General features: G+C 37.9%; 1 protein-coding gene across 1 annotated transcript in view; it reads left to right on the top strand.

The window, feature by feature from the left end:
• The window catches only part of LOC127660027 (fibroblast growth factor receptor-like 1), a 59632-nt gene extending 49799 nt beyond the window's left edge, over window positions 1-9833 (top strand). Inside the window, exons 4-7 of the mRNA XM_052150077.1 lie at window positions 4486-4566; window positions 4749-5027; window positions 5268-5621; window positions 7499-9833. Coding sequence (XP_052006037.1) covers window positions 4486-4566; window positions 4749-5027; window positions 5268-5621; window positions 7499-7884 — 1100 coding nt within the window. The 3' untranslated portion in view covers window positions 7885-9833. The remainder of the gene's footprint in view (window positions 1-4485; window positions 4567-4748; window positions 5028-5267; window positions 5622-7498) is intronic.
• Window positions 9834-11191: the final 1358 nt, after the last annotated feature.

An 11191-nucleotide genomic window follows, 5' to 3' on the forward strand; every position in this document is an offset into this window, starting at 1 on the left:
ATGTTTCCAATAGTTTCAGTACACTAGGTTCAGCAACTGTATGCCAACACGCAGACATGAAGCATTCTTATCAGACCTGATTGCAGTTGTTTCAATGTGTTTACCTTTCCACCTGGCATGATTGGCAGTGGGAGACTAGGTTCAAAGCCATGACAAGCATGATTCAAAGGTTTCACTTTTCCCTCTTACATTACTTTTTACCCCACTAATGGTTAAGGTAAGGTTTGGGCTGGGGGATAGAATCTATAAATATGTGCTTTTCTCTTCATTGTATAACGTCCTGTAAAGCTGAAACCAACTTGCTTCACTACTAGCTTTTGGCGCGAACTCCTGGACATAAATGGAGCTCACACATGTCCATATACCCTACAACACTTACTGCTTTGGCCACTTGGGGGGCAGTGTTTAAAAATTTCGGTCTACGTATACCGATTTTGATGAAAGATAAGTCGATCTACTGTTTCCGATTTCACTGTGAGATATGGCTGACAATTACAACAAAACAAAGGGACAGATACATAAGAAAAGAAAAAAATAGATTTTCATTTTCGAAGCTCATAATACACATTCAATTTTGTCTTAAATCATAAAATCACTAGTTTAAATAAAACACTTGTACTGTATATTTTTTATGAGCATTGCTACTATCGATACAACATCAGTATCGAATGTATTGATACTTTGTGAGAGTAAGCGCGCTGAGATCGTGCACGTGGAGTGTCTCAGTCTGTCAGAGTAGCTTTAGCTGACTTTTCTGGCTTTCCCCTAACATCATTTATCCATTAGAAAATGCCCATACCCCATGCAAGCCACAGCTTTTAAATGCTTTGTCATGAAAAACGTCTGCCATTTTGGACACCTGTTAAGAGAATTCACCCTTCAACAGACCAGAGAATGGAGAGTCTGGGGTTGGCCTTCCACTTCTCTGCTGCTGAATATTCCTCCTTCTCTGAGCACCTGCGGCTTACATTTGCTCCTGTACCCCAGGGCCAACATTACCAATGGAGCAAAGGCTGGTGAAAACACTGCTGGCTTTGACCTGGTCTGTCTGAATGCCTGAAGTGAGAAAGCAAGTCCAGAGTTCAGCACATGAGGATTAGAAGGGACAAAGGTGTGGTGAGCTCTCCACGCCAGCTATACACATAGCCTCAGGACATCGCAAACTGTAGAAAAACAGACTCTGAAAACAAATTGGCTTTCTGCGCTAAAAAGTCATTAGAAACTTTTTCATTGTTGTGTCAAGTACACAAAGGTTTGGCACACATACGCAAACTCATTCTTAATTTATTTGTATTTATTTTATTTATTTATTTCACATTTTTTAATAATAGTAGTCAAACCCATAATTCCCATACTTACGTTTGTGTTTAGTGACCAAGAAATGTTAAACAATATAAAACAATCTTACATTTTAGTTTCTTCAAAGTGGCCTCCCTCAGCACATCAACTTACAATGTAATTATGTTGGCTTGAAAAAAACAATGTATTGTTATCCACTAAGCTTATTGGGGGTTTTCCAAAATCCTTAAACAAAGGCCAAAATTTCCAATTGTAACTCCTTCTAGAGCTTTCAAGCTACATCCACCAAATTCGGCACAAACCTTCAGACTGCTCTGAATCGGGTTATTATGATTTTCTAATTTTGGGTGAAAGAAAATGCAGTTCTAGTGTCTGTAAAAGTATACTTCAGTTGACTGTGTGTGCATACACAGGCGATTGAAGCATGCGTGCTATGACTGTTATGAGATACTGACTATCTACAGTTTAGATCTAGTTTAGATTAATAAAGATAGCTTTATATTCCTTCAGACTCTAGTTATACAAATACAGGTATCTTCAGACCTCCTTTTGACTTACACATCCACTAATGTTGTTTCCACATTCATCTACTGTTGCTTAGCAGCAATTACATCTTCTTCTAGCACTTCTTCCTGACAGCAATGCCTCAACTGTGAGTGATGCCACCTTGGTCGTGCCTTTAGGTCAAAAGATTAAGATGAAAGATTTTTAAGATCATGGGTGTCAAAACTATGGACTGGTAGTGTAGAGACATTCATATAAAAAAATGAATTCTATGCAACATCTTTATTGTGTAATTCGAGCCACTTAAAATACCTATCCAGGCCTGGGGACAACCATTCAAACATGTTTCTTTCTTTTTTCTCCAAGGAATGCATAAAATTTTAATAAGACATCTCCTAATGGTACCAGCTGGAGCCTCTGTATTTATTACCATTTATTTGACAAACCTTAGACCACCAAATAGTGTATATGGTACCCAAATGTTCATACTCATAGTGAGCCTGTTGTCTGCCTTTAACTGTGGCACACATGGGATAAAAGTAACATTATCTCCTTAAAGGTAAAGTATGTCATTTGATATTAGCTTTAACAAACAAAATTGCAAAATTAGGAATAGAAGAATGTATTATAACAGCGAAAAAATGACACACTTCACCTTTAAGTGAAGTACTAGGTATTTCAACCACTGATGTGGATGATTGAACAGAGCTATGGAAAGAATTCAGAAGGTATTTAGTTTAGTAGTTTCATCACCTATGCATTTGAGAACCATTTGTTGCCATAATGTTGACTCATGGCTTGTTGATTTGGGATTGCCCAGAATTAGTAATGTTGTTTACATTAAGATGTTGCGATGTTGTGTATGTGTGAAGTTGTTCTGTCTGCTTTGGATTCGGGGGAGTCAGAATGGGCTCTCTTTGCATTCCTGTGTGCCTTGCCAGTGAAAGTCCTACCAAACAAAGCAGGGCTCTCAGCTCTGTCTGCACAGTTTAGGTTAAAGTCAGTTAATTGGTTTCCTGTCCAGGGTTAAGTCAACATGGTGTTGTGTCTTAAGAATTGTGTAAACTGGAGAGAAGAAACAATATTGCAGTGTTTGCTCACCTCCACCTCACAAACTCCTCTAAAATATTACGCCGGTTTAGCCTATTTATCGTTCCCATAGAGTTCTAAAACTTCATACGTTCCAAAGCAAAACATACTATCCTTTACAAATCTCCCAGTCCACTGAGCTCCAAGTAGTATTGCACATTTTTCACACAGAGGGGTTCTGTTGGCTCTACAAATAAATATCACCAATGTTGGCCTTTGCATTGTCCCACTCATTCAACATGATTTACATGACACCACTTGCAGCCATTAATAGTGGGTGTGAAGATGAAAGAGCTCATATTGCTAGAGCAACATCTGACCGCTGATTTATGGACCAATATCTAAACTATTAATCTTAAACAAGATTTTAGTGGTTTCAATTATGTGGTTTATATTGTTTTTTTTTATTCTTAATTAAAATGATCTAAGGCAACACAACTCTGGAACATTGATTTCATTGCATTCTATCCGAGTACATTTGTAAAATTGAAGTTGACTTAATCCATTTGAGTTTGGACTACAGGAATACTTTTTGTAGCATTGTTGAAACTGGGCAGGGGATTTCCATTTTACAGCATGCTTCACATGGGACTGGATAGGGAGAACAAATGTTAAAATAAAATTGTATTTTATGCATTTATGAGCAAGATGAGAATAGGAGGATATTTGATGATGTTTAATGTTCTTGTATTCAAAATTAGTGTCTGTTAGGCAGGGGATTAGGTGTTACCATTGTGGTGAAGATTGGCACTTGTTCTTGGGTTGAGGATGGACTATTCATTTCAAGTGGAGTTTGATTTGAGTGCTGTTTAGCTATATACTGTATGCAGTTGCTATCAAACTGACAGTGCAACAGTTTCACTGTCCTTATGCTTGCTCACCTCACATATACTAATGATTAATAAAATAAATTATGTTGGACCAACGTAAGAAAATGTAATAAATTAAACATTAGTGAATTTAGCATGACAAAACTAATAAAGTTGAGTTAAGACTACTTCAGTACATTGATTTGACCTAATCAAAATCATTTTTTTTGGCTGAATGAAACTTACTTAATTAAATTAATTAAATTTCTTCTAAAAACATTCACAGCATTCAACTCACATTTGCAAGATGCTGTCTTCACAGAAGTTTTTGTAGTTCTCAATTGCCTTTTATAAAAATTATTTTGTCATGCCAGCTATGTAGTCACAAAAATCTATGTAGTGAAGCAAAAGTCATTAATATTTTTGATCCGTTTTCCCAGAAGAGAAAAACTGTACATTATAAATGTGTACATCGGCTAAAAGTTCATTTTGTCCACTTTTGGTATGCTAACATATAGGTGCTTCAAAGCTGATAATGTTGATATATAATAATAATAAATCATTTTTACAGGCTAGTATTAGAAATAGTTGATGTTAGAAGACATCTTATGTATTCTATTATTGTAGTGAAGTATTATAGAAATTGTTTTCTATAATAGATTGTTCTTTCTTAAAAATCTTACCATTCCTTAGAGAATCTCTGTGGAACACTAAAATGAAGTATGTTTAGTCTGGTAGCAGTAAAGATTTCTCATACTCTTTCACTTTGGATTGTATCTTTCAGATGATGCAGCCGTGACACAGAACCAAATTCCACCAACTGCACCAGAACCAAATGCAGAGCCAATCCTGCAGGACCCTTTGGGTTAGTTAATCATACACGCCCTTTACACGTGTTACTCCACACATGAGTTCACCAGCTCAGTCTTTGTTTTTGCCAGGGTTTAACACAATTTCATCACTGATTAAGATTTGGCTTCCTAAAAGAAAGTTTTTTTGTCATCCTGTTGTAGCCTCATGCTTTAAATGTATTCATTGTCTCTGCAGTGAAGCCACGATTCAGCCAGCCTGCTAAGATGCGTAGGCGAGTGCTAGAGCAGCCTGTTGGCAGTACAGTTCGACTAAAATGTCTGGCAAGTGGCAATCCAGAACCGGTTATTACATGGTGGAAAGACCAGACCCAGCTTCCCGGTCTGCACCACAATAAACGGCCACAGTGGACTCTGACTCTGAAGAATCTGCAGCCACTGGACAGTGCCAAATACACCTGTCATGTCTCCAGTGTAGCTGGGCACATCAATGCCACCTATAAGGTGGATGTAATTGGTGAGTTATAGTACCATTACACTGGATGGTTACACTGGACAATTCAGTTGTTGTTGTTGCTTTTTTTGTTTTTAGTTTTTTCAGCAATTAACCAAACATTCCATACGAAACTCAAGAGATGCTGTATCAGGGATCTTTTTGTTTTTTTCAGTTTTTTTCTTTCAACTTGTATTGATATGCATAGTGGATAGAGGATTTAAAATGATGGCAGTTTTCCATTCTGATCTTTTTTATCTTCAGAGCGCACCAACTCAAAACCTATTCTTACTGGTACTCATCCTGTCAACACGACTGTGGAGTTTGGTGGGACAGCCTCTTTCCAGTGTAAAGTTCACAGTGATGTGAAGCCAGTGATCCAGTGGCTGAAGCGAGTTGACCCTGGCACTGAGGGGCGCTATAACTCCACTCTGGAGGTAGGAGGGCAGCATTTTGTGGTGCTTCCCACCGGGGACGTCTGGTCTAGACCTGATGGTTCCTACCTCAACAAGTTGGCCATCGTCAAAGCTCGGGAAGAGGATGCTGGAATGTATATCTGTCTTGGGGCTAATACCATGGGCTACAGCTTTCGCAGTGCCTACCTCACTGTACTTTCAGGTTAGTTAAAGACTGTAGACACACAAGCAGTGGTTTTACTGTCTACAAGGACCTTTTACTGTCCTCAAGAAAAAAAACAGTCATTATGTTGGCTTGACAAAGCAAACACACTGTTATTCTACAGATACTGTATGGCTAAGGGTTTTTCAAAAATACCTAAACAAAGACCAAAATTGTAGGGGCCTGGGTGTTTCAGCAAGTAATGATGCAGACCAACAAACCTGGAGTTGCAAATCCAGGGCATGCTGAGTGACTCCAGTCAGGTTTCCTAAGCAACCAATTGGCCCGGTTGCTAGAATGGGTAAAGTTACGCCGGGTTAACCTCCTCGTGGTCGCCATAATGTGGTTCTTGCTCTTGGTGGGTTGTGTGATGAGTTGTACGTGGATGCCGTGGAGAACAGCATGAAGCACCACACGTGCTAGGTCTCCGCGGTAACGCGCTCAACGAGCCATGTGATAAGATGCGTGGGTTGACGATCTCAGACGCGGAGGCAACTGAGATTCGTCCTCTGCCACTCAGATTGTTGCGAGTCAATACACCGCCAATATTTTCAACATATTAAAAAGTGGAAACTGTCCTGTTGATTAACTGTGGAACGCAAAAAATTATTAAAATGAACAATACTGATAGAAATATCATTTAAATATATTGGTAGTATATAATTGTGGTCTATTTAAAAACAAATTACTTCTCATGAATTTACATATTGCCAAAAAAATAAAAAATGATATATAAACAAATAAAAGCAAACATAAACAATTTTGACTCCGTATTGGTCAAAATTGATTCAATATTGGTGACTATACAATTTTGTCTCTAACACTGAATCATGTACAATCTCTGGGGGATTAAATATTTTGCTGATCAGGAAATACAATTTTACACAGCATTTGTCAATTTATATTATTATTATTATTATTGTGTATGCAGTTTTCATGACCTCATTGTGATGAGGCAGACGAGAAAATCGGATCTAAACACGGCTTTTAATAAAATAAAGAGGAACAAGGTAACTCTTAATAAAAGGAAACAAAACACAGGAAACCAGGCACAGAACATGACAACACATGTGAAGACTGACAAAGAAACCAGGGGAAACAAGGGCTTAAATACACAAGGGCAGACAAGGGAATGAGGAACACCTTGGGAAAACCGGTCGGGGGAGCGGTAACCAAATTGGCCCGATTGCTAGGAAGGGAAGAGTCACATGGGGTAACCTCCTCATGGTAGCTATAATGTGGTTCACTCTCCATGGGGCGTGTGGTGAGTTGTGCGTGGATGCCGTGGAGAATAGCGTGAAGCCTTCACATGCACTATGTCTCTGTGGTAACACGCTCAACAAGCCACGTGATAAGATGTGTAGGTTGACGATCTCAGACGTGGAGGCAACTGAGATTCGTCAACCACCACCCAGATTTAGGCGAGTCACTACACCACCTTGAGGAGTTTGCATTGGGAATTGGGTATTCCAAATAGGGGAGAAAAAAAGAAATGATGACCGATTGCAGCATCTAAAACATATAAATTCCTTTAAACAAATATATACATTTTAATCTAAAATCTTCATGTTCATTTGTCAACTACCCACATGCAAAAAAATATGCCAAATCAAATCCTGCATGTTTCCATAATCTGCATAGACTCTCATACGATTACCCCTACAATCCTTAAAAATAGCTCATCAACTTTACTTGGTAATTCCTAATTGGAAGAAAGTGTTCAAAGGTCTGTAATTCCTATAATTCCTCAATCAATTCTGGGTGGCATTATGATTTTCAGAACAAACAAAAAAACCTCATACCTGTGGTATGTTACTCCTCCTTTTGAGCCTCTCTCCACTTGTATGTAATTTCTAAATTGCTGTGTTTTCTCACAGATCCCAAGGTGGAAAAGGAAGTCATTCCTCGCCACATTAGCCCCGGACTTCCCTGGCCATTGATCATTGGCATCCCTGCTGCAGCCCTCCTCATCGTTGGAGCCATCGTGCTCTGGTTGTGTCACAGTCATAGGCGGCAGAGCGCTTTGCCTCCCAGATCGATGACCTATCGAGACCACCACATTCCAGACAAAGAACCCAGCATGCCCAGCAGCATCGGCCCTGAAATACCCAACCAGAGACTAATGGGAATGGGGCCCCCAACTCTCAGTGGTCCCTCAAAGATTTATACCAAGGTCTACTCGGACCTGCACACTCACACGCACACACACTCCCATGCACACATGGAGGGCAAAATGCACCAGCATTTCCATTACCAGTGTTAACCAGTTACCAATGTCTTCATCAGTTTACCAGTGCTGCTGCTTATGTTTTCATGAGCTCTCTAAAGCCACCGCTTGAGGACCACAAATGTATTTTAGAACTACACAAGACTGGAAGCAATTTGGAGAGACCCATGAGTATTGATAAAAAAGCTTTTCAATAACACAATGTGGATCAGAGAAGCATGTTCTGGTGGATCTCATTTACATTGAATTTCTTCAGGTCAGGGAAAACGTTTTGCAGTTAGTAAGGCTGTAATGGACCTAAAAGTTGTTTCAACTTATAATAGTGAATTCAGCCAACCAATGTGAGTGCTAACACTCTTGAGAACAATACTGGGACCCTCTGCTATAGACAAGCCAAGCATTACACAGGAAGTGCAGTGGAAATACTTTATATTTGGTAAAACTGTGATGATATCTGTTAAGAGAAAGCTAGTGGCACAAACAAGGCTGTTTACAATATGTTCAGTACTTTACTGTCAGTAAGTTAGAAAGATGTGGTGTTTTCTGCTCCTTTGTTTGTTTGTTATATGTTTTGCAACATTATATTGTGAAGAAACTATGCAAGAAAATCGTGTACTTATGTCAGGGAATCTGGCTGGATGGTTAAATGTATAGGGGGTAAGGGCTTCTGTTGTATTAGCATTCAAATGTATATTGTGTGTATGTATTCAAGCTCAACTTTCTATTAATTGCAGTATTACTTTAATGTACTTTCTCTATGCCAAGACAATCACACTGTTTGCTAATTGCAATATGAGCAAACTGTATTTTATTTAGCAAATTATAGATGGACTGTAACCATGGTAATTTACCAATACTATTTGATGATAATACATTTTCCATCTCCCAAAAACACTAGTCACTCCAGCAGGTCTTTAGAGAGACATGCTGTCTACAGAATACAAATCTCTTCAGTCCATAAATGTGATATGTAAATGTTTATCTAAGATACTGCATGCTGCAATTTTACTTTGGTGCTCATTTAAGGTTATTTTAATAATATCTTTGTGAAAAATAAATAATTTTCTATTTTCCCCTGTGCATTTACAGTTTTACCCCAAATATTTCACACAAAAGTTTGCATGTTTTTGGTGGGAATTGAAAGTTGGTTGCCACCGCAGTGGCTGTTGACTCTGTGTACCCTCCCTAGCATGGCCTCACACCACTGTTAGTTCAACCGGCGGAGGAATGCAATGAGAAAATCAAGTTATTCTTTTCAACACCAGGAACGAAGGGATATATTCCCAGCAGGATTTAATGGGTATTAATATTTGGATAGGGTTACACAGAGGGACTGCAGTTCGCATGGCTTTTCCCTGTGGATGACAATGGCAAGAAAAACTCCCCCACCAAAAGCCCCAGAGGTGAGTGCTGACTGAGCACTGGACTTTTGACCTTTTGCAAGAAAAAAAGGAGGATAAATACTGATTGGAAGTAATGAAACAGTTCTTTAAATGAAAGAACTGCAGTCCCTGACAAACCAATTACAGAGGCAATGTAGACAAGCAAGGCTAGTCTGCCATCTAGTGGCAATATTTGGTGTTACCAGTCAATTGTGCAATTACAGTGGCTTAAACAAAACTTCTACTCTACCTGTTTACTAAAAATTGAGTTACATAGTAAGTTCCTGGATTACTATAGAGCTAAAATATATATAAAAAAGTTTTTATTTAGTTTATATTTTGGGTCTTTGTAAATATATGCTAATATATAATATGTATTGTGAAGTTTTGTTACAACAGGGAAAACAATAGCAAATTATTCATAATTGCAGATAGTGTCTCCAATAGTACAGTATCCTCCACTGAAACACAACAGAATGTTCTTTGAGCTTCCTGCAAACCAAAATACAAGTTTCAGATGTTGATTCCCCTTGTTTGATATCAGTGCAATGGAAACTGCCTTTAAAATAATTTCAAACATCATTAATTAAATTATTGTGTGTGTCTCAGGAGGGCAGTGGTGCAAATGAATGATAAGAAAGTTATCTTCTTTGCATTTAATTGCCTGAACCCACCAAGCTCATACAAAGTTCATCATCTTTTGGAGATTCATGGAAACACAAATCTGTGTGTTTCTGTAGTGGCATTGGTTATAACTTTTCTTCCTGATCACCGCCATAGTTTACCCAACTATGATGAATTTCACTTTGCGAACGCGGAAGGTCCAAGACATTTCAGTTTGTAAACTGCAATTTAGACACAGTGTTGGCTGTTTTATGATGCTGTGCCAGCCATGTTTCACTTTACGTTTTGCAGAAATGCCTGGTTACAACTAAATGGATAGTTCACCCAAAAATTTAAATGTTGTCATCATGTTACTCTGACATTGTCCCAAAGCCATAGGAATGTTTTTATTTTACTTTATTCTGTTTTTTTTTTTTTGTTGTTTGTTTGCTGTTGTTTTTTTTTTTATTGTTGTTGTTTGTTTGTTTGTTTGTTTGTCAGTGGAACACAAAAGGTCAATTTTTGAAGTCTATCCTGGCTCCTATTTTCCATATAAAGAAAATAAAGTGAATATAGTTCACAGACAGTATGGGCCACTTTTGTGATATTTTTATGCTGATTGGTGAGAATGGTTTTCCTTAAGCTTAAAGACCCCAGACCCTATTCACTTTCATTGTATGAAAAAGAACATCCAAAGCTGAAATAATTGTGGAATTTTCATTTGGGGTGAAATATTCCTTTTAGCCATGACCTACTATAAATGAACATGTGAAGAAACTTTTAGTTATGTAATTATTGGATATGTTAATAAATAATGTATATTTAAAGCTTTTCATCTTTTATGTATATAAAACACAGCTATTATTTTGTATAGGTGGTTTTGTGAATATAAATTATTGTGGGTGTCTTTTTATGCTTCCTTTTCTATGGTTTACACACCAAAGCACATTCAGCAAATATCCACACCCTCTATTTGGGTCTGTTTGATTTGGCCTTTTTACCCTTTCAAAATGTATTTATTTTTTCCTAATTTGGTGTTCCCGGTCAAAAATGACCAGCCTATTAAAATGGCTTATAAATCTCTAGTTATGCTATATTATCACCAAATATTGGATTATAACTTTTTGTCAACTTTTTTCTTTCAATTAGCACAGGTTTTGTCATTTTTTTTGGAGCTTATTGATCTTAGGTCTCATTGACCTGAGCTTATGCACCTCTGTTTTTAAGTGTAAATTTATTTACTATTTATCACACTAGTGTGTGTTTTGAAATGATTTTACTGTACTGTATTGTACAAAAAGTCACACTTGTGGTGTACCCGGTCAATAATGACCGACCATTGAAAATGAATGTTGGAG

Source organism: Xyrauchen texanus, chromosome 19 (genome assembly GCF_025860055.1).
Source record: "Xyrauchen texanus isolate HMW12.3.18 chromosome 19, RBS_HiC_50CHRs, whole genome shotgun sequence".
NCBI lineage: Eukaryota > Metazoa > Chordata > Actinopteri > Cypriniformes > Catostomidae > Xyrauchen > Xyrauchen texanus.